Genomic DNA, 22,459 nt, shown 5'->3' with positions numbered 1-22,459 from the left:
GAATCTGCTTTTCAGCTGAACCGCCAGCTTTCTCAACAATTAACGTCCATCTGCATCACATCCCTGTTGCACATTTGAGGATATGTGGGGCATTCTCTTTATAATGTACTCGTGTCTTTGGTTTCTGTGCCTCTGGGTAATTGTCTTAGTCAAGTAGCATGCCCTTTGATGATACAGTTGCTTATACTATTAAAAAACTAGGGTGGTCAGTTGGGCGTGGTGGTGCACGCCTTTAATCCTAGCACTTGGGAAGCAGAGGTAGGAGGATTTCCAGGAGTTCGAGGCCACCCAGAGACTACATAGTGAATTCCAGGTCAGCCTGAGCTAGAGTGAGACCCTACCTCAGAAAAAAAAAAAAAAAAAAAACCCTAGGGTGGGGGCCTAGGACGATCGCCAAGTGGTTAATGGTGCTTGCTTGCAAAGCTTGATGTCCAGGGTTCAACTCCCAAGACAACTGTGTAAGCTGGATGCAAAAAGTGGCAGACTAGAGTACATAGTGTACATAGCTTAGTGGTTAAGGTAGTTGCCAGAAAAGCCAAGGAACCCAGGTTCAATTCCTCAGTACCCATGTAAAGCTAGATGCACGAGGTGACATATGTGCCTGGAGTTCATTTGCAATGGCTAGAGGCCCTAGCATGCCCATTCTTTCTCTCTCTCTCTCAAATAAATAAATAAGTAATAAAGTGGTACAAGTATGTTGTTCATTTGCAATTGTAAGAGGCCTCAAACACACACATGTACATGCACACACACATATATACACAAAGAATTTTAAATAAAATAAAACTCTGAATAGCCAGGTATGGCAGCACACACCTCTAGTTTTAGCATCTGGGAGGCTACAGCAGAATTGTGAGTTGACACCAGTCTGGGCTACATAACAAGTTTAAAATCAGCTTAGATTGCAAACCAAACTCTTGTCTTAAAAATGAAAAATCCAGCTGGGCATGGTGATTCATGCTATTAATCCCAGCACTCAGGAGGGTAAGGTAGGAGGACTGTCATGAATTCAAGGCCAGCATTAGACTATAGAGTGTGTTCCAGGTCAGTCTGGGCTAGAAAGACCCTGCCTCAGGAAAAAAAATGAAAAAAAAAAAAAAAACGAAAGAAAAAAAAAAACCTTCAGAGTTTTCCTTTGTTTTATCATGTTCTACATTCTTTTCAAAAAATATTTTTATTTACTTATTTGTAAGAAAAGATAGGGAGTGAGTGCATATGGGCACACCAGGGCTTCTTGCTACTGCAAATGTACTCCAGGTATGTGTCCCTCTATACATCTGGCTTTGCATGGGTACTGGGGAATTGAATCCAAGACAGCAGGCTTTGCAAGCCAGACACCTTTAACTGCTCAGTCATCTCCCAGCCCATATCCAACACTGTTAAAATTATTTATTTGTGTGTGTGTGTGTGTGTGTGTGTGTGTGTGTGTGTGTGTGTATGTGTGCATGCACATGCCCAGATGCAATAGAATAGCTATTTGGCTTGTACATGGGTACTGAGGCAGCAGGTTTTGCAAGCAAGCAAGGGTCTTAAACCACTGAACCATCACCCCAGGCCTGGTCTGTTCTACATTCCTAATAGATGCATATACCTCTTCTAACATCAGTAGAGCTAGATGAAAACAAGCTATATATACATCATGAGACTTACATGATACTCATAAGCTAGTATTTACTGAGCTGTCAGTCTGTAGGGAGCCTATACTGGTCACTGTAGAAGAGGCAAGAAAAATTTCTGTCATGCATTGAGCATCTACAACATATACCACTCAAGAAATATACAATACAGTATTAGTAACCCCCAGGAGTAAATATTAAATTCCTAAATTATATCAGTCCTAAGGTTTAATATTCTAAAATTTGGCCAAAAGTGGACTAGTCTGGGCTAATTTTGCCTAGCTATTTGCTAGCCTTTACAGTGTTGTTATCAGTATTCAAGACACACAAAAAGAAAACACTGGAAGGGCACATTTCTATTTTTAATGCATTACTATAAAAATATGTAACACTTTCATCACATTTTCTACACTGAAGTTTCGTGTGTACATAGTTACAAAGAAAGCTAGGAAATGTAGTCATTCTGTGTAACCAAGAAAAAGAGGAAATAAGATTTTTCTAACTCATCAATTTCATTAATTTAAGACCCCTTACTTGGAAAGCTAAACATTCAACACAGAAATATTGATTGAATTAAACAAAGGATCTTATCTGTTCATCCAAACTACTGAACTGGACAATAGAGGCAAGGGATGTTTTGGAGGAGTACCATTGCCTACCATAAGTTCAGCCTTAAGGTTAATAATGAACACACATTCCTTATTTCTCTTGATTTATAATCCTTTCTTTAAACCTATTGCTACTTTCTGTCTGTTATTTCTAAGGGTAAAGGCTAACTAATGGAATTTAAACATAATCACAGTAATACCTTGTCTTTTTTAATGCTTTAATTAACTTTTGCATGTGTGTGTGTGTGTGTGTGTGTGTGTGTGTGTGTGTGTGTATGTATGTGTGTGTTGTGCACTCGGGTACTATCTTCAGGGATGCTATTCTTGACTACCATGCCCAGCATTTTCTTATGTAAGCAATGAGAATTGAACTCAGGTCTTTGGGCTTGTGAAGCAGGCATCTTACCCTCTGAGCTATCTTCTACCAACCCCCTTTGTTTTAAAACAACAGCTTTAATGTGTAGTACATACTCTAAGATCAGTGTTCTAGGAGCAGACAATATAAACCAAGTTATATTTTTTCCTGAACCACTTTCTAGATGTTTATGAATTTTAATTCTACCAACTTCCTTTCACCATATTGTGGACACTTAATTAATTTCTTGATGGATAGCAAGCACAACTAGATGCTTTCTATGTGTGATTGCATCATGAATTTCAAAAACATGATAGTTTTTCTTAAGTCCCCCACCCCTCCAGTCACATTCATGTTTACTGAAGTATCTCCCATACTCATCATGGCTTGAAATTTCTTTCTATTACTCTAGAGGATTTCTTCAGAAAGTTACCAATTACTGCATGCAGCTTATTTAAAGACTATAGTTCCATCATGTCAATATTTTTCATTTAATTGCTTCTTTTTACAGTTTAGACTTTTTCTTGCCATCTTTTTTTCTGACCTTGAACCTATCTCTTCTAAAAATACAAACTAGCTTAATATTCTTCAGTTGGTTTTACAAACACTTTTGAAACTGGCACTTTCGAGGTCAGCATCCTCTTGCTGTCAGTTTTATTGGGGATCCACAAGCCATTCTTCATCTACACAGAGAGTCATTTCTGTGGTCAGAGAAAACTGTTTTGATAGTGTCCTGTGTCACTATATCTTGTACCTCAGTTTTTATTGTTTTTGAATTTCTGAAAATTTTCTCCAGAATGCACATTCTAAAAAGATCATATTCCATTAGAAAGACTAAATATTCACTTGCTTAAGACTACTTTTTACTAATAATTATAATGTGCTATACATGTAAATCCAAGAGTATCTCAACTAGTCTAGGGTGACTTTTGTTTGTTATTAAACATGTCTGTTGTTTTTCACAAACTTGTCAATCTTAGTTAAGAATATTAACCTTTATTTTACATATAACGCATGATGAGAAAAATTTACTATAGTACCACTCTGGTAATTTTTACTGGTAAGTAAAAATCTCATCTGAGGGACTAATCTTTATGAATTTATTATAAGTATGTATGACAGACCAGTTACTATAGTACCTGGCCCTGGTGGACAGAATCAAATCAATACCTATTGAATGCCTACTACAAAATTTAAGCCACTAAAGAATTCACATGAATTCAGGTCATGTCCTACTAACAGAGAGATTTCAGAACAACAACAAAAATTTAGGCACTATATTAAGTATATTAATATGGCAAAACTTTAATTTCAAACCTAATGGAATGATCTGATGACGTGGATGATTTGGGTCATGGACAATGTCACTCAAAAAAGAGCTTCTAACAAATGATGTTTTTACATGACCTAGGAAGTGTGTAAGGTTGGGTTACACAGACTACTTGGTACACACTTCAAGCTATTTCTCTTCAATGAGGTTAAAAAAAAAACTACAATGCTATAGTCCTTTGGCTTTATTTTCTGAGATAAAAAAGTATAGGCATAAGTGTTTTTCAATAGTCCTCTTGATGACACAGTTTAAGATAACTTATCAAATGGCTTATTTCATGTCCTGTGATTATCACTCTTCATTAATGTCACCATCAACCTTGATTAGCTGGTTAAAAACTTTCGAGTACAATAAGCAATCTTTGTGAGCATTTCTCCAATCCCTGAGAATCATAATCATAATAGAAATGTTTCATTCTTTCATTAAAAATCTCTGGAAAGCAGTGGTGTTCGTTCATTGCTAACAGGGCAAGGAGCAGTGTCATAGAGGGTTAATCCATGTAAATTGGCTTCCACGCGTAAAGAAATTTTCTGGAACAGAAAAGAAAATTATATAGGGAAGTTTGGGTCCTGGAGAAATCACTTCTTCTTATGTTCCATACCTTATATGAATACAGCATCCCACTGCATGACAAGAGTAAGAGCTGCTACAATGCCAAAGGCACCATCCGGAGACCAGACGATATGGGAAAGCCAGTTTCTTCTTTCACAAAATCCCCTGGTTTTTTCCTTCCTTCCTTCCTTCCTTCCTTCCTTCCTTCCTTCCTTCCTTCCTTCCTTCCTTCCTTCCTTCCTTCTTTCTTTCTTTCTTTCTTTCTTTCTTTCTTTTCCTTTCTTTCTTCTTTCTTTTTTAAATTAAGACCCATGTAAAACTAAATGTTAAGGCTGGCCTATATACACAGAGTATTAAAAGTCTATGAGAGTATTTCTTCAAATTATGCTTTCCAGCTCCATCATCAAGGGTGAACCTTGCTGGCAACACACTACCTCCCCAAACTCACAAACACTGTCACTGGAGAAACCAGTCTTCTTGTGTCACTCTCTATGGTGCCAGATAGTACACCATTTTTAAAGACTAGAAACTTTCCAAGAAAAAGTTTTGTTGCTCCAATTCACAGATACTGCACTGTAGAAATCTAACCATATATTTTCTTACCTGAAAGTCACGAATATAAGTCAGGAAAAAACCAAAGAAGGAAAATGACATAGACCATTCTGCTGCAGTAGTGACCATATGAAGCACATAGCCCTTGAGTGACAGAGAAAAGAACAGTTTTGTAAAGTGTTATTTCAATAAACTATATTTCTCTAGTAAAACAAAGTCTTAACAGACCATTCAGCCTTCTGAAACTTAACTCCTGCTTTATTGAACCTATCTTGAGAACTGAAGAAGAGATGTTGAGAGTGCCACCTGAATGATGCTATTTCAGTTTCACTTAGAACACATAATGTTTCCACTAAATAACTAAGACCAAACATAATTTCTACTCTACACCCAAGGAGTTATGGCTTTTCCCAAAGCCCTAAGATTATTAAGCTGGGCATAGTGGTCCATACTGATGATCCTTGTACTTGGGAGGCTAAGGCAGGAGGACTGCAAATTCAAGGCCAACATAGTGAGGAGCTGTTGCTGAGTTTTTTTTAAACATTTCATTTATTTGTTTCTAAGCAGAGAGATAGAGAGAGGGGGGGAGGGAGGGGGAATTTGTACACCAAGGCGTCTAACCCCTGAAAACAAACTCCAGATACAAGTGCCACCTTGTGCATCTGGCTTCACGTGGGTACTGGGGAATTAAACCTGGGTCCTTAGGCTTTGCTGGCAAGCGTCTTAACCATTATCTCTCCAACTTGCTTCTCTGAAAAATTTTAAAAATATGTTGTACACAGCATGTGAAAACTCTGGGTTTAATCCCTTATAGCATGATCTTTAATAATAATCTTTTTTATGTGGGGCTGAGGAATCTCTGGAGATAAAGCCAGTACCTGAGTTTGGGTCTCCAGAACCCATGTAATAAAGCTAGATACTATAAGCTAGCATCTATAATCCCAGAACTTGGCAGGAGGATAGCCATAGTTTAAGGCCAGCTGGGCTACACAGTGAGTTTAAAGAATGCCAAGGCTTTTGAGGCCTGGTATCAAAAACTCAAAGCTCCCTAGGTATACCAACACCTTCCAGGGGTTTCTCTGCCTAAGCCTCTCCATCCACTAGGCAGTTTTATATTTGTCCTGGAGCCCCTCCCAGGCTTTGGACCAAGTAAAATAAAATTTTGTGGGCTAGAGAAATGGCTCAGCCTGCCTGTCTGGGTTTGAGTCCCTAGTACCTATGTATAGCCAGATGCACAAAGTGGCATATGCTTCTGGAATTCAGTTTCAGTGGCAAGAAGCCTTGGCGTGCCCATTCTCTTTCTCTCTCTCTCTCTCTCTCCCTTTCAGCCTCTCTCTCCTTACAAATAAATTAGAAAAATAAAACCTTGGCACAGCAGGTGGTAAAAATATTCAAAATGTATGAAAATGAAAAAAAATAAAACCAACCAAAATAGTCATCTTTAATATAAAAATAAAGTTAAAAGGGGCTTAGTGGTTAAGGTGTTTGCCTGCAAGCCTAAGGACTCTGGTTTGATTCCCCAGGACCCACATAAGCCAGATGTACAAGGGGGCACAGGTGTCTGGAGTTCATTTGCAGTGGCTAGAGGCCCTGGCACACCCATTCTCTCTGTCTCTATATATGCCTCTTCCTCTCTCTCTCCCTCTCTCTCAAATAAATAAATAAAGTATTTTTAAAAAATAAAGTTAAAAGTACAGTAATATGTATACATGAAAAATACCACAGTGAAATCCAATACTTCGTATGCTAACTTAAAAAATCCTTTGTGTGTGTGCCTGCATGTATGTACATATTTTGTAGACATCAAGCTCTTACTTTGTCCTCGGGGTTCCAGTGCAGTTTCCGTGCTAAATCGTTACCAAAATGACCACTGTGCAAAATTGAAGAGCAAATCAGCACTATGAAAACTGAGTCAAGGAAGACTCTCAGAGAAGACCTGTAAGTTCAAGTTTCAGATCCAAACCAAACACCACTTTAAAGATTAACTCACAAGTCTTTTGTAAAGGTCCACATCCATTTCCTTAAAGGATTTATGTCACATAGCAGTTAAACTAAACTAAAGTTGTACCCAGAGGGTCACTATGAGTCAGACCTCAGTCATTCCCTTCCTTCTTTACTTGAAAAATCAGCAGTGCCATCAAAAACTTCTACTGAAAAACTGATCATTTGTAGGGAGGGTATTACTTCTTCATTTCTTTGAAGTATTATTATTATTTATTTTTATGATAATTTCTTTTACTAAATTATTTATTATTGTTTAATATTATTTATTTATTATTATCATACAAAATATTGTGTTTTATTCCTAGCCATTACTAAATTTCAATATGCATTTCTTGTGTCAAGCCCCTCAGCCTAGGGTTGCTCACCTAAGACACGCTCCCACAAAGCTACTTATGATGCACCGCTTGTGTTCACCCACGTTTTGTTGTTCAGCTCCTCTCCAGTTGTAGCTGCACTTTACAACAAAGGATACTGCTAAATGCACTTACTCCACACCAGATACCCAACACGAATCTGATCCAGAAGACTTGTTTGCTGTGAATTTTGGGCTGCATTTTGTAGGAAAGGATGGTCTGAACAAACATATATAATGAACCCATACCAAAGGTAAGTATGGCTCCACATAAATGTGCGATAAGCAGGGTTGTTTTCTGAGTGTTAGAAAAAAGAAGTCAGTCAGTAAGAAAAATGCAACACATTAACATTTCAATGGGACAATCATTGAGTAGAGCTCTGCAGTTCATTCTAACATTCCCTTTACCTCAAATGCTATTCTTTTCAACTGGTTGATCATATATGCTATTTCCATCATGCATTAATAAGTTCAGTTAAATCTTTGAGACATGTACAAAAGTGGCTAGAGGCTCTGGTGTGCTCATTCTCTCTCTCTCTCTCTCTCTCTCTCTCTCTCTCTCTCTCTCTCTCACACACACACACACACACACACTAAATTAAAAAAAATTTTAAAGAAGTAAATATAAACAGCTACTGATATAAAATTGGACTATAATTAGAGCTATGAAGAATTAGTTTTCAGAGGCTAGACAACACAAAAGTAAAACACAAAACATATTACAGCAGTTGCTGACAGAAAAGACTTCTTAAGGAAATATGGTCTGCACTGAAAACTAAGATGCCTAAATCTACTTAGGCGTAGGGCTTGTAGCATATCCAATAGCTTATGAAAAGGGTTACATAAACTTGTCTTATGTAATGAACAACAATAACAAAAGGGCATTGCTGCATATTAAGGAAACACTAAGAAGAGGAATGAGGGAGGAAGAGGCTAAGGAGAACCAGATTATATAATTTCTTGAATTATAAAATATCAAATTGCCTTTTCCTCTTGCTTTGTGTTATGTAAGTTTCATAGAGTTTTAAGCCAGACTACAATGAAATGGGTAAGATATATAGACACATTTTCACAAGATATGACTACAATATGAATAACTAATATAAGGAAAAACCTAAGAGATGGGTTTGTTGTGAGGGGGGGAATGAGCTCAGCTGGTTAGAGTGTTTACTTAATATGCACAAAGCCCTGAGGAGTTTGGTCCTCAGCACCATAAACCAGATATGGTAGTGTATATTTGTAATCCAAGCATATGGGAGATAGAGTCAGTAGGATCAAATGTTCAAGGTCAGCTAGGTGTTTAATCCTAACTAACACTTGGAGGCAGAGGCAGCAGGATCATTGTGAGTTCAATGCCAGCCTGTGACTACACAGTGAATTCCAGGTTAGCCAGGGCAAGAGTGAGATTCTAACTCTAAAAACAAACCAACAGCAAAAAAAGAAGTTCAAGGTCATCTTTGAGACTCTATCTCAAAATAAATAAAATAAATGGATAAAGAAAAAAAGGAAGAGAAAGAGAGAGGGAAAGGGGGGAAGGAAGGAAAAAGAAAGGAAGAATACAGATGAACCACTGAGGAGGTAATGGGACTGATCCAGGTAATAAATGATGAAATATAAATTCATTCAAAAGGAGAAGGCAGAGAAGCAAGTAAAGATGGAAACAGGGAAAGTGGATTTATTGAAGAAATATTTAAGAGGAAACCAATAAATCCTCATTCTGTCTAAAACACAGTGCTAGATTCTTTTCCAAGCCATGACACAGCCATTGCAAGCCATCTGTAGACTTAGTTCATGTTCAGTCTTTCCATATAAATCAACTAGAATTTGTCTCTACAAAGGGAGGAGAGGAAAAGTAGGCAATGAAACCACCACTTCATTCTACCAAAAAGCTTACATGAGAACAGGGGAGCAAGCTGCCATCTTGGTCTCTGACTAATAGGGCCAGCAAGGAAGCCTTCAGTGAAAGATCCAGTGGACTTCCAAAATTGAGGGAAGAGATGTAATCAAGGGAGAAAATAATCTAACCCAAAACTGTAAGACAAATTAGGACTCCTATAGTAAACATACAATAGAATGAACAGTGAAAACAAAACACCAAAATATGAAGACTTGGTAGACAAATGAGAGAAAGGTAGAGAAAGACAGCTCATGTGGATATAATCAGGAACTCCAACTGGAATTTACTGCGCTGAGTATACATTTGAGATCAGTTTTACCACATAGGTGATAGATAACATCAAACTGCACAAAGGACAACTACAAAATAAAACACTATTTATACCCTTGAAAACTACATTAAAAATTTCTCACAGTAAGCTACAGAAACTTACTAGGGAAAGCAGGGTTCTATTTCTATCATAGCCAACTCGCCTACTGTCCACAGAAACTCCAGTTCTTCTATAGCACAGGACTAGTACTTGACACTAGTGCCCAACAAAACCACAGCTTCACATCACTCCCATCCACGTCACACTCTCAAGCAAGAGACCATTAGTGGGACTAGAACTACTGTTAGGTAACCAAGTCTCTCTCTCTTTTTTAAAATTTACTTGAAAGAGATAGAGGAAGAAAAGATAAGGATAGAATATGGGTGCACCAGGATCTCTTGCCTCTGCAAACAAACTCCAGATGCATGTGTCACTTTGTGCATCTTGCTTTTAAATGGGTACTTGAGAAATGAACCCAGGTCATCAGGTTTTGCAAGCAAGTCCTTTTGACCACTGAGTAATCTCTCTAGCCCAGAATCTCTTCTTGATCAAGTCCTACTGGAGTTCCTCTGAACGCCACTGTAAATTAGGCAAGACTTGTAGTGTTAAAGGCTCATCTCTTTGTTGTCTAATTTCAGCATGAATCTTGCTTAAATCAACTTGGTTAGAGACTGGATGCTTCAGCCGCTAACCCCCTCCCCCCAACAACCCTATGAAGCCTAACCACCCTGGCCCTCTTTCAGTCAGAATCCCTTCTTAGCCCTTGAGTCTGTTCTCAGTCACTTTCAGTCAGACTCCCTTCTTAGCCCTGGAGTCTGTTCTCAGTCACTTTCAGTCAGAATCCCTCCTTACCCCTGGAGTCTGTTCTCAGTCACTTTCAGTCAGAATCCCTCCTTACCCCTGGAGTCTGTTCTCAGTCACTTTCAGTCAGAATCCCTCCTTACCCCTGGAGTCTGTTCTCAGTCACTTTCAGTCAGAATCCCTTCTTAGCCCTGGAGTCTGTTCTCAGTCACTTTCAGTCAGAATCCCTCCTTACCCCTGGAGTCTGTTCTCAGTCACTTTCAGTCAGAATCCCTTCTTACCCCTGGAGTCTGTTCTCAGTCACTTTCAGTCAGAATCCCTCCTTACCCCTGGAGTCTGTTCTCAGTCACTTTCAGTCAGAATCCCTTCTTACCCCTCATGTTTGTTCTTAGTCATTTCCTACCCTCTGGCCTCACTGGTTCTTGGCTATAAATTCTCATTTATTTTTCTTTGCATTCAAAGTTGAGCCCAATCTCCCTTTTTCATTCCCTTAGTAGTGGTCCCTTCATCTATCAAGATGGTCCTAAATGCCAGGCATGGTGGCACACATCTTTAATCTCAGCACTTGGAGGCATGGGTAGGAGGAGCACTGTGAGTTTGAGGCCAGCCTGGAACTACCTCAAAAGACTCTACCTTGGGCTGGAGGGATGGCTAAGCAGTTAAGGCACTTGCCTGCAAGGCCAAAGGACCCAGGTTTGGTTCCTCAGGACTCATGTAAGCCAGACACACAAGGGGGCTCATGCATCTGGAGTTTGTTTGCAGCAGCTGGAGGCCCTGGTGTGCCCATTCCCTTTCTCTCACTCACTCTCTGCCTCTTTCTCTGTCAAATAAACAAATAAAAATGTTAAATAAAAAAGACTCTACCTAAAAAAAAGATAGTCCTAAAAAAATCAGCCCAAGCCACTCTTTAGTAAGTATCACAAAATTATATATATGTGTGTGTGTGTGTGTGTGTGTGTGTGTGTGTGTGTATTTGTTGTTGTTGTTGTTGTTGTTTTTGAGGTAGGGTCTCACTCTAGTCCAGGCTGACCTGGAATTCACTATGGAGTCTCAGGGTGTCCTCAAACTCACAGTGATCCTCCTACCTCTGCTTCCCGAGTGCTGGGATTAAAGACGTGCACCACCACACCCTAAAATAATATTTTTGATATAGGTTGAGGTTTTTAAGAAGCAGATGAGAATTTTACATCTCTTTTACTGTTTCAGAGAGGTGGATATAAAAGACAATTAGGCCCTAAGGCATGACACAGTCCAAAGATGGGTAGAGGCTGAGCTTGTAGTCACTGAAAAGAGATAACTTTCAACCAAAAGAACAATAAAAAAAAGTTCATGATGTATATATCAGGAAATAAATTACTACTGTGATAACCTGAAAATTGAGCGCTGTTATAGCAATTATTATTACCCTACTTAATATCCATTTGGATCATACTTACAGTAACCACTCTAGGTTGAGCATCCCTAATCTAAAAAACCAGAAATTCACATGTTCCAAAATCCAAAATTTCTGAACACCACTTTTGATCCTAACTATTCTGGGTAAGAAATACTAACCATTACTTTAAAAAAAAAATAGGAGATACTACATCAGAAACAAAATAAGATGCTAATTGCTTCTTGGTCTTTTGGCCAAGATGAAGTACAGGATAAGATACTAAACAGACACAGAATACACCCACATGTACATTTATATAATGGGTAATTTCATATTTCAATAGTTCTTAGGTGGTAAGCAGGTTATCAAGTGTCTAAACTGAAATGAGACTCATCAAAGAGCACCATATACCAAATATATGGCCAATATTACCAATGAATTAAAAAAAAAAAACTCCTGGCTGGGCATGGTGGTGCATGGCTTATTTATTTATTTATTATCTACTTGAGGGAGAGAGAGAAAGAAAGAAAGAGCATGGGCACACCAGGGACACTGCAAACAAACTCCAGATGCACGACCCACCTTGTGCATCTGGCTTACATGGGTACTGGGGAATCAAACTTGGAACCTCTGGCTTTGCAGGCAAGCACCTTAACTACTAACGCATTTCCCCAGCCCCACCAATGACTCTTGAAAAATCACTGACAGCAAGGTATAAAGTTTTTAAATCATCAAGGGGTACTACAGTGATACTTCCCTCAATGATGGACTGCATCTAAAATGGCAGTTCCTTTGAGTATATTGCCTAATGATATCACAGTCATCTTAGCATATACATTTTGTACAACAAAACTGCAAACATCTTTCTCGAAAGCATTCATGTCATTACGCTCTATTTGACTGTACTTGGTGAAGGTTGACTATTATTTTAATGAATTCCCTGAGAAAAAGCTGGAAAAGGTACTGAACCTCCTTTACTTCCACATGGACATAAGAGGATGCCATCAATGTAGGCAGTTAATGGAAACATCCAAGTAACTGTATAACATAGGTGAAAGACTACTGGTTGTTTGGCATGTTAAAAACAACCAACCAGGTTGAAATCTGCAATTGTGTCCCTTGTAATTTATGTTAATTCTAGTGTACGGCTAGTGGCATATGGATAATTTATATTAATTCTCAACCAAACAATGTAGTAATGAAGTCTAATTTATACTAATTCTTTGGCTTGAAATAACCTCCAACAAAGTTGTAATTAAGTCTCAGAATTGTCTGTGGATCCTGAAAAGATTACAATAGTACATATTTGTTCAGATTATTGAATATAAATACTATAATAGCAGTATGTTTCTTTCTGTTAATATAAAGAAACAGTAACAGCATGTTACTGCTTTGCTTTTGACATGTATACTTACACACTCAAGCAAAATACCTATAGTAGGCCAAAAGACAAACCTGGAAATTTGCCACAAGAGAAAGTCCTAAGCAACTCAGTATTCCAAGTACAAGGCCAGCCTTGTTTAATTTGATGATAAGATTCTCTTCAGGATTCAGAGCATGAACTTGTTTATAACGAACATACATGGTAGCAATGCCTGTGAAGAGACAATCCAAAAAATAACAAAGTAATGAATAGCCAGGAAGATAAGATCAGTGAAGAGTTCATAAAGGGCAGCTGCTATCCAGAAGCAGACTTTTTTTAAAGTTAATTCAAAAGTAACAAAGAAACAGTCATGGAGTTTTAATCAATATTAATGGTTGTATCACAGAACTACTGATGTCTCTGTTTGCCTAGGCAAGTCATTTGTCTTCTTTGGGTCTCATATCTATAAATACTTGGTATAAAACTTTACAGGTAACTTTGCCAGTAAATACAGGCAACCAAAAAAAATTTTTTTGCCTCACTCAATTTATTTATTTATTTATTTATTTATTTATTGTTTTACAAGGTAGGGTCTCACTCTGGCTCAGGCTGACCTGGAATTCACTCTGTAGTCTCAGGGTGGCCTCGAACTCTCGGTGATCCTCCTACCTCTGCCTCCCGAGTGCTGGGATTAAAGGCGTGTGCCACCACACCCAGCTAAACTCACACATTTTATTAAAATTACTACTACTAGGTTCAATCAGATAGAGAAGAATATTAGACAAAAAAATATAACCCATATTCCTATATGCAGTTTTCAAGAAAGCATCAAGTTAAACTTTCCACTGCCGAAATATTGTCAAAGAAGTCAGGAGGCTAGGAAACATAACAAATGTTTCTTAAGAACTTAGTTATGAAAGAAATTTTTGGGAATGGAATGATTTCTTCTTAATTTCTGTTTCTTATACAAGCAAAGAATATATATTGTATGGACAACCACATTTGACAACCACATTTGACAATGAAAAAATATTTTAGTAAATCAATAAAAAATTTGTTAAAAAACAAATGAACAGAACCACAAAACATGGTTGTAGGTTTCTTGAAATTAGAATGGTAATCAAAAATGAAAACACAGTTCCACCTTTATTCTTAAGCTTCTAAATTGTTATCCTAAAAGAATTTACGTGTGGTCAGTTCTTGGTTTCCTGTTGGTTGTTTAAGAAGTCCACCTAAGGTTTCTAAGAATACTTGGTTGTGCTTACAACCTGTTTGGGTAAGTAACCAAACAACCCTACTGATATTTCTTCAGGATGCATTTCTATAATGTGGCATTTTTACAAAAGTTTTGTTTTCTTTTCAATAGAAAATAACTATGATGCATAATTTAGTGATACAATTTTCATAACTAGATAATAAGTCATGATAGGGCTTAAAGAAGAAAATAACAAGTTAGCTATGAATTTTGATTGTTAAAACTACTCTCATTACTTACCTAAAACTGCAGTAATATTTAGCATTACTCCAAACAGGCATTTTTCTGGAGCTACTGTACCAGTATCACTGAAAGACAAAAAGAAAGTGTATGAAGCTGGCTGTGGTGGTGCACACTTTTAATCCCAGTACTCAGGAGGCAGAGGTAGAAGGATTGCTGTGAGTTCGAGGCCAACATGAAACTACATAGTGAATTCCAGGTCAGCCTTGGCTAGAGTGAGACCCTACCTCCAAAAAAACCAAAAAAAAAAAAAAAAAAAAGTGTATGAATTTCTGATACTAGAGAGCCATGTGTATTTGTTCAAATATTTAAGTAGTAACAGGAGATGTTTCAAACCTTTAACTTTTAAAAGCCCTTGACCTCAACTCTTAAAACACTTATAAAGAGAACATAATTTAAGCTTATAAATATTTGCCCAATTTTTTTCTATCATTTGCAATCTTTTCCTTTCCACTTAACAGAAAAAAGACTATCTTTGATATGTTTTTAAGACTATGTTAAAGATTTACCAAAAAATACAATATAAGTATGTATCTGTCTTACCAGAATATTCTCTAAACACTATAAGCCCTTTCACACCTCTTATCTTTTTGCACCTGTTATTGATACTGTCTGTATTTCAATTAATTCCTGTTCACCTACTGATCAATTAAAAACACTTATCAAGCAGTTACCATTTGTCAGGCATCATTTCTAGGAGAGGGATACAGACAGAAAGAAATCCTACGAAGCCCCTGCCCTCATGGAGCTGGCATTTAAGACCAGTTGTAAGCATCCTCCTCTCACCAGCCTCAGACCATCCTTCTAGGAGATGACTGACAGCACTCTGTCCAGACGTTCCAAACCCACGTACCACACTGCACTGCACTGCATCTGTTCATATGCTGGTTTTTCATGGAATCAAGGAACACTTGGGCCAAGAGAGAAAACCAACCACATATTAACTTTGGAGCCTTAGGCACATTCTCTCCCCTCCCTAAGACTATTCTTTCATCTACAAAACAGAACAAGCCATTTAATCCTGGCCTTGTTGGGTCAATATAAGGATGGAATAAAATGTGAGATAATATATAAGCTGTCTAACAGAGCGGAGCCACCCATAAAAATTACCTCCTTTCCTTTACCTCAATTACTGTACATCTTTGGTATTGAATTAAGGTTTGGTGACCATCTAGAATGGGGGTTTAGAAAAAGGAAAGGATCAAACAAAAATTCTAAGCATTATTTCTTCAAATTATATAGCTCCATGAGTCTTTTTTCTGTAAACCTAAAATAATAAAATATCAAAAACATATTTTCATACTGTTGTATTTTTATGCATTCGCAAGGAAAGGGGGAATAGATGCATTGGGGCCTCTTGTCACTGCAAATGAACATTAAATATTTTATTTATGTACATATTTATTTATTTGACAGAGAGGAAGAGGCAGAGAGAGCAAGAAAGAGAGAGAGAACGGGTGTCCCAGAGTCTCCAGTCACTGCAAGTGAACTCCAGACACATGCACCACCTTGTGCTAATGTAGGTCCTGGGGAAATCAAACCTGGATCCTTTGGCTTTGCAGGCAAACACCTTAACTGCTAAGCCATCCCTCCCGCCCTTGCAAATAAACTTTAGATGCATGCTGCATGTCTGGCTTTATGTGGATAATAGGGAAATTAACCTGGGATGACAGGCTCCATAAGCAAGTGCATTTAACCACTGAGCCAGCTCGCCAGCCCCCAAACATATCTTTTAAGCTTTGAAGCTTTTCTGGAATAGGGGTTATAGAGTCACTTTGTTTCTTCCACCTTCTAAGTTTTCTATACTGGACATGAACCAAGGCTATAATCAAAAGGGAGCAAATGCCCTCCTCTTACTAGTGTATTCCAAGTGATGACCCTGTTTAGAATTTCTCCACATGATGGTTCATACTGTCAACTAAACAGGATCAGGAAACATCAAGAGGAAAAACTTGGGGGGCATGTCTGTGAGAGTTTCTAGATCAGGTTAATTCAGGTGGAAGATCTACCCTACATGTGGGCAGCACCATCCCATAGGCTGGGGTCAAGGACTGAATAAAAAGGGGAAAGCAGCCAGATGTGGTAGCACACGTCTTTAATCCCAGCACTTTGGAGGCAGAGATAGGAGGAACACCATGAGTTCAAAGCCATCCTAGAGCAACAGAGTGAGACCCTGCCTCAAAAAAATAAAAAAAAGAGAGAGAAAGCAGGCTGGGCACCAGAAATTGTCACCATCTGCTTTCTGACTGCAGACTGAATGGGATTAACTGCTTCCAGCCCTGCTGCCACACCTCCCCAGCACAACGGACTGTATCTCCTTCAACTGTCAGCCAAAATAAGCCCTTTTCCTTACAGTTGCTTCTTGCCAGGTATCTGACCACAGCAACACGAAAAGGAACTAACATGCTCCATATCTAAGTAATAGCATGCATTTTCAAGACTGTTGTTGGCTCATTCAGATGGAGAAATCAGATATATGGCTCTAATAGCCATGTGTATACTTTACTAACAGGGAACTTCAACCCAACAGTCACCAAATCAGATTAAGATACTGTCACAAAAATAAGTCTGACCACTTAACTTCAAAATACTTGTGTTTATTATAATTATTCCATAACTTAAATATTGGTAATATTCGAGTATTTTCAATGAAGAAATATAGACATGTTAATGTTTTCTTTTTAAATCCCAGCAGCTAGTCTTACATATCCCACTTGAACATCCACCACTTTAAACAAAGAGAACACCTGAAACACACTTGTGCTAACAATAGCCTTTGAAGTGAAATTTTCACTTTGTTATATGCTTGGGAGTATAACAACTACAAACAGAGGAAATCCTCTGGCAGAATATCTAGTTTTTTGGTTTTTTTTTTTTTTTTTAAGCAGATCAAGGAAATGAAGAGAAGTGTAGGAACTAAATTTTAAGTATTTTTAAATGCTAAAGAAAGAACACCAGAGCAATACCAAGTTTGCAGAAAAATGAAAGCAGAGGCGGAAGGAGGAAAAGGAAGTAGCCAGGATTCTATTGGAAAATCACATGCAATACCAGCAGAACTGGAACTATAAAAAGAACTAACTCAGTGGCTCCTAAATTACTGAAAGCTCTTTAAAGTGAAAGGGGACAAGTTCAAAGAAGGGGAACTAGAAATACTGATGGGCCTCATGAGCCTTCAACATGCACCTTCTCTGGAGTTACGAAGGAATTGTCTGACTTCACAGTGGTGACTGTCAAATGAGTAACTGGAACAACTATAATAAACACAAAACAAAGTACACTATTCAGTTTAAAAAAAATAAAGGAGAGAGGCAATTTATTCCGTCTCTGTGGAGTGGTGGTTATTTCTTACTATATTTCAGGTAGAATCCTTTATATGAAAACATGGGGGGGGGGGTGCTGAATCACCTTTAATAATCTAATTCTATAACTGTCTGTATTACCTCTCTCCCTCTCTCTCTCTCTTTATGCTGAGACAGGGTCTCACTCTAGCCTAGGTTGACCTGTAACTCATGGCACTCCTACCTCAGCCTTCCAAGTGCAAGGACTAATGGTGTGAACCGCCAATCCTGGCTTTCTTCACTGTTACATAAAAGTTTAAAGCTTAATATTTCAGTAACCAATCATGAGTATTGTGGTATTTCTCATATTCTCTTTCAAAATACACAACTGATACAAAGTTTTAGACATTGAATAGTGTTCTTATTCTATTACCTATCCAACACCTCCAAGTCTGCATGTATACCTCAGTACACACTAACCAGCAGTACAAGTGTGTAATGTTATGCCCTGGGGTCCTTATTGATGTTTTATTTCTAAGAGCTCAAATGGGGAGGGGATAAACAAGCATTATGTAAACAAATATGTTAGTACTTTTTAATAAATGAAAATTAAGAACCTATAAACATGTTAAAAATAAGAAGAAAGGAAAGAAGAAAGCCAGGCATGGTGGTGTACACCTTTAATCTCAGCACTCCGGAGGCAGACATAGGAGGATCACTGTGAGCTCGAGAATAGCCTGAGACTACTGATAAGCTTCATGTCTGTCTGGGCTACAGTGACACCTACCTTAAACAAAAATGGGGGTCAGGGGGGAAATGTCATATAGACATGTATGACAAAACAAACTCTGGAAGGAAAGCTACAAAACCATTTATCACCTCTGGAGCAGAAACTTGAAGAGCGAGGAAGGGCCTTCCACTGTATTTATTTATTTGAGAGACAGAGAAAAGAGGCAGACAGAGTGAACATAGTGCATTGCTTCACAGAGCCCAGTCAGTGTCTCCTCACAGTGATGTCATGAAAGTAGATCTAGTGAGGATGAGGCTATGTCTCCTCAGAGTGCATGACATCACAATGGCTCTATTGAGAGTTCAGGGCACACCAGGGCCTCTTGCCACTACAAACAAACTCCAGATGCCTGCACCACTTGTTGCATCTGGCTTTATATGGGTACTGGGGAATCAAACCTGGGCCATCAGGCTTTGCAAGCAAGCACCTTTAACTGCTGAGTCACCTCTCTAGCCTCTTACTTTATCTTTTTAAAAATATTTTTATTTTGTTTATTTTTTTAAGCAGAGAGATAAAAGAAAGAGAATGGTGACTTGAGCTCAGGTCCTTAGGCTTTGCAGACAGGTGCCTTAGCCACTGAGCCATTATTCCAGCCTCTCACTTTATTTTTATAAGCACTACTGTATCATTGAAAATGTGTTCTAAACAGACCCAGTTATTCCCCTACTGGGCATCTACCCTAAAGGCTACACACTTTACTGCAGAGGTACTTGCTCAACCATGTTTACAGCTGCTCAGTTCCTAATAGCTAAGAACTGGAATCAACCCAGATGCCCATCACTGGACAAATGTATAATGAAGATGTGGTACATTTACAGAACAGAATTCTACTCAGCTGTAAGAAAAAATGATATAATGAAAGTTGTAGGTAAATGGACGGACTTGGAACAGATCATTCAGAGTGAACTCACATAATCAGAAAGACAAACACCAGATGTTTTTACTCATCTATGGTTCCTAACATGGAATAGCTTAAGTTGTTGCCATACTTGACAGGAAACTCAAGGCCCAGACAATAGGGATGGGAAAGTTTGCGGGGAGGGGAAAGGGAGGTTGGGGGAAAATAAACACAAAACTAAATGCCTGTAATTCCCAGTACCCAAAATCCATTGCTACCTACATTGAATTGGTGATGGGAGATTGACAAGGTCCCCCAAACAAGACAGGCTTCTGTCAAAGCACTTGATTACCCACCTGAGGTAAAAGGCAAGACCCTAGTGCTGAAGACACAGAACACCAAGAGACCAGGCTAGAATCTGGAAGGGAGACAGTCACCAGATGGCTAGCCCATTTAGTGCTGGAAAGCACTAATGAGCTACTAGGGGAAAGTATCCAATAATGGTGTGAGTAAGCAGGGGCCAAAGATCCTCAGAAGCAACCAGCCTGACAAAATGTATGTATCAGCGCAATGGTGGCACACAGCCTTGGTGGGTAAACGATGGCTCTCTGACTGGCTAAGAAGGGGTGGAACAATTATAAACCACAGGTTGGGACAGCTTACCCAGAGGCATTGGCCCTTCCTCGATGACTGACTGCTGCTTTCACCATGCATAACTCACAACCCCATGGGGAATACCAACAATCCCACTGAGGAGGGACCTCAGCCAAATGGGGACAGGGAAGAGGGAACTGATGTATCAATGCATGATGTGTCCATACAAAATATATTCATGATAATAATTTTAAAAATACCTAGAGTGTACCCAGAGTACAACAGCGACAATATCTAAAAATCATGTAAAACTAATCATGAACCTTTAAAAAATTGTTGTAATAATTACTCATTTCTTTTTATTGAAAAAAAAGGTCAAACATAGCACATGTAACTGAATACCAATCCTTAAAATGTTATTTATGTTGAGATTTCAGAAATATTTTCTGAAAACTACTAATACTTAATGTGTCAAAAATCACAAATGAGCATGTCACAAAGAGCAAGGACACAGGCCATGGAGCAAAACAGTGCAAGTACAAATACTAGACTGTACACGACTGAGCAAATCCTAACCTTCGTAGGCTTCACTTCTATAATATAGGTCTTGAATGTTTTGGATGTTTTGTATCCAGGAAGGCACCATTAGGTGGTGGAATCTTTAAGTGAGGCCTACTGTGAGGTCTTTAAATCACTGGGTGTGTGCCCCTGAGGCGGGTTACAAAACCCTGGTTCCTCCTTCCTTGCTTCCAGGTCATGAAGTAGTGCTTTTTCCTCCTGTTGCCAAGATGCTTTGCCTTGTCACAGGCCAAGGCAATGGGACCAATTGATTATGAACTGAAATGCCTATAAGTATGAGTCAACATAAGCCTTTTTCCTTTATAAATTGAACTAAAAGCCAACTAATGCCTCATCACCCCCCCAAATGGGGGGGGTTGTTGTAAGGATCCAGTTATCTAAGGCATGAAGAATATTTCAGAACATTATCTTATTCACACTAAGTAGATCAATAAGTGTTTGTAAATACTAGTATATTTTCCTATTATTTAGAAAATGTTTAGAGTGTTTTTAAGTTTTTTTTTAATTTTTTTTTTTATTTTTATTTATCTGAGGGTTATAGACACAGAGAGAAAGACAGATAGAGGGAGAGAGAGAATGGGCGCGTCAGGGCTTCCAGCCTCTGCAAACGAACTCCAGATGCATGCGCCCCCTTGTGCATCTGGCTAACGTGGGACCTGGGGAACCGAGCCTTGAACCGGGGTCCTTAGGCTTCACAGGCAAGCGCTTAACCGCTAAGCCATCTCTCCAGCCCTGTTTTTAAGTTTTAAAAGGAGAACAATTCCAATTCTAGGATCTGAGGTGCCTACAGACACTTATTTGTAAGACAAGCACCAAGAATTCACAATTAACCAATTCACTGACTCTCACATCCACTCTCCACACTTCTCTATTACACAAAATCAGACATACAAGTTCCACTTTATGTTTTATTTGTTGCAATCCCAGCATAAAAATTTGAATTTTAAATTGCAGATGTGAAATGTAATACAAACTGTAAGTAAACCACAAAGAATCGCCATAGATTGGGATGTAGTTTAGTGGCAGAGTACTTGCCTAGCATGTGTGAAGCCATAGGTTCAATCCCCAGTACTGAGAAAAGAAAAAGGGAAAAGAGAAGACTCTCCCATATAATGAACATATTTTCACTGACCTGATATAAGGCAGTACAGGATCGACATGATGGAGTGTTATTGCAGTAATGTATGAAAATATGAAAGCAGAAAATGTCCATATTACAAGGGCTGATGGAAGGAAACTGAGGCCTTGCTGGAACCACCACATTTCAAACAGATCTTCTAAAGTAGAAAAAAAAAACCATATCAGAAACAATAATGTGTATGATTCTTCCACTCCACTTTAGCCATCTACTACCACAACCTTGGACTTCTCACTCTGAGCTGTTCCCCAAAGCAAGCATTCCCCACAACATCACAACACCTTTTCTTTACTTTTTTCAGTAAATGGAACCATGATTTGACTGGTCACTATCAGAAACTACTAACTAATGATATCTCTCTCCTCTCTTCCCCACTACTCTACCTAAACCAACATAACCTTGGCCAGATTCTAAATGGCTACTGTGATACTGCTAAATATACAGCAATCTCTCTGTATCCTAGGGGAAATGGTTCCAAGTCACATCACTGATACCAAAATACAAAGATACTCATGTCTCTTCTTAATATGGCACAGGACTTTTATTACAATCCATACATACCTTTCTCATATACTTTAAGTCATCTCTAGATTAGTTATGCCTAGTATATCTATAATAATATAAGTGTAAGT

The 22,459-nt window shown here is 38.5% G+C and overlaps 1 protein-coding gene across 6 annotated transcripts in view; it reads right to left on the bottom strand.

Moving 5' to 3' along the window:
* Positions 1 to 1,965: 1,965 nt before the first annotated feature.
* The window catches only part of Dram2 (DNA damage regulated autophagy modulator 2), a 29,342-nt gene continuing 8,848 nt past the window's right edge, over positions 1,966 to 22,459 (bottom strand). For 5 of the 6 annotated variants that reach the window (XM_045138627.1, XM_045138625.1, XM_004658999.2 and 2 more), the window contains 7 exons: positions 21,822 to 21,966; positions 14,611 to 14,678; positions 13,208 to 13,347; positions 7,490 to 7,667; positions 6,829 to 6,911; positions 5,065 to 5,157; positions 1,966 to 4,439 (listed from right to left, as the gene is read on the bottom strand). In XM_045138627.1, coding sequence (XP_044994562.1) covers positions 4,332 to 4,439; positions 5,065 to 5,157; positions 6,829 to 6,911; positions 7,490 to 7,667; positions 13,208 to 13,347; positions 14,611 to 14,678; positions 21,822 to 21,952 — 801 coding nt within the window. In that variant the 5' untranslated portion in view covers positions 21,953 to 21,966 and the 3' untranslated portion in view covers positions 1,966 to 4,331. The remainder of the gene's footprint in view (positions 4,440 to 5,064; positions 5,158 to 6,828; positions 6,912 to 7,489; positions 7,668 to 13,207; positions 13,348 to 14,610; positions 14,679 to 21,821; positions 21,967 to 22,459) is intronic. The other variant, XM_045138629.1, reaches the window with a different exon arrangement.

The sequence above is a fragment of the Jaculus jaculus genome, chromosome 19, assembly GCF_020740685.1.
Source record: "Jaculus jaculus isolate mJacJac1 chromosome 19, mJacJac1.mat.Y.cur, whole genome shotgun sequence".
NCBI lineage: Eukaryota > Metazoa > Chordata > Mammalia > Rodentia > Dipodidae > Jaculus > Jaculus jaculus.
This window is presented reverse-complemented; position numbering and strand designations above follow the sequence as displayed.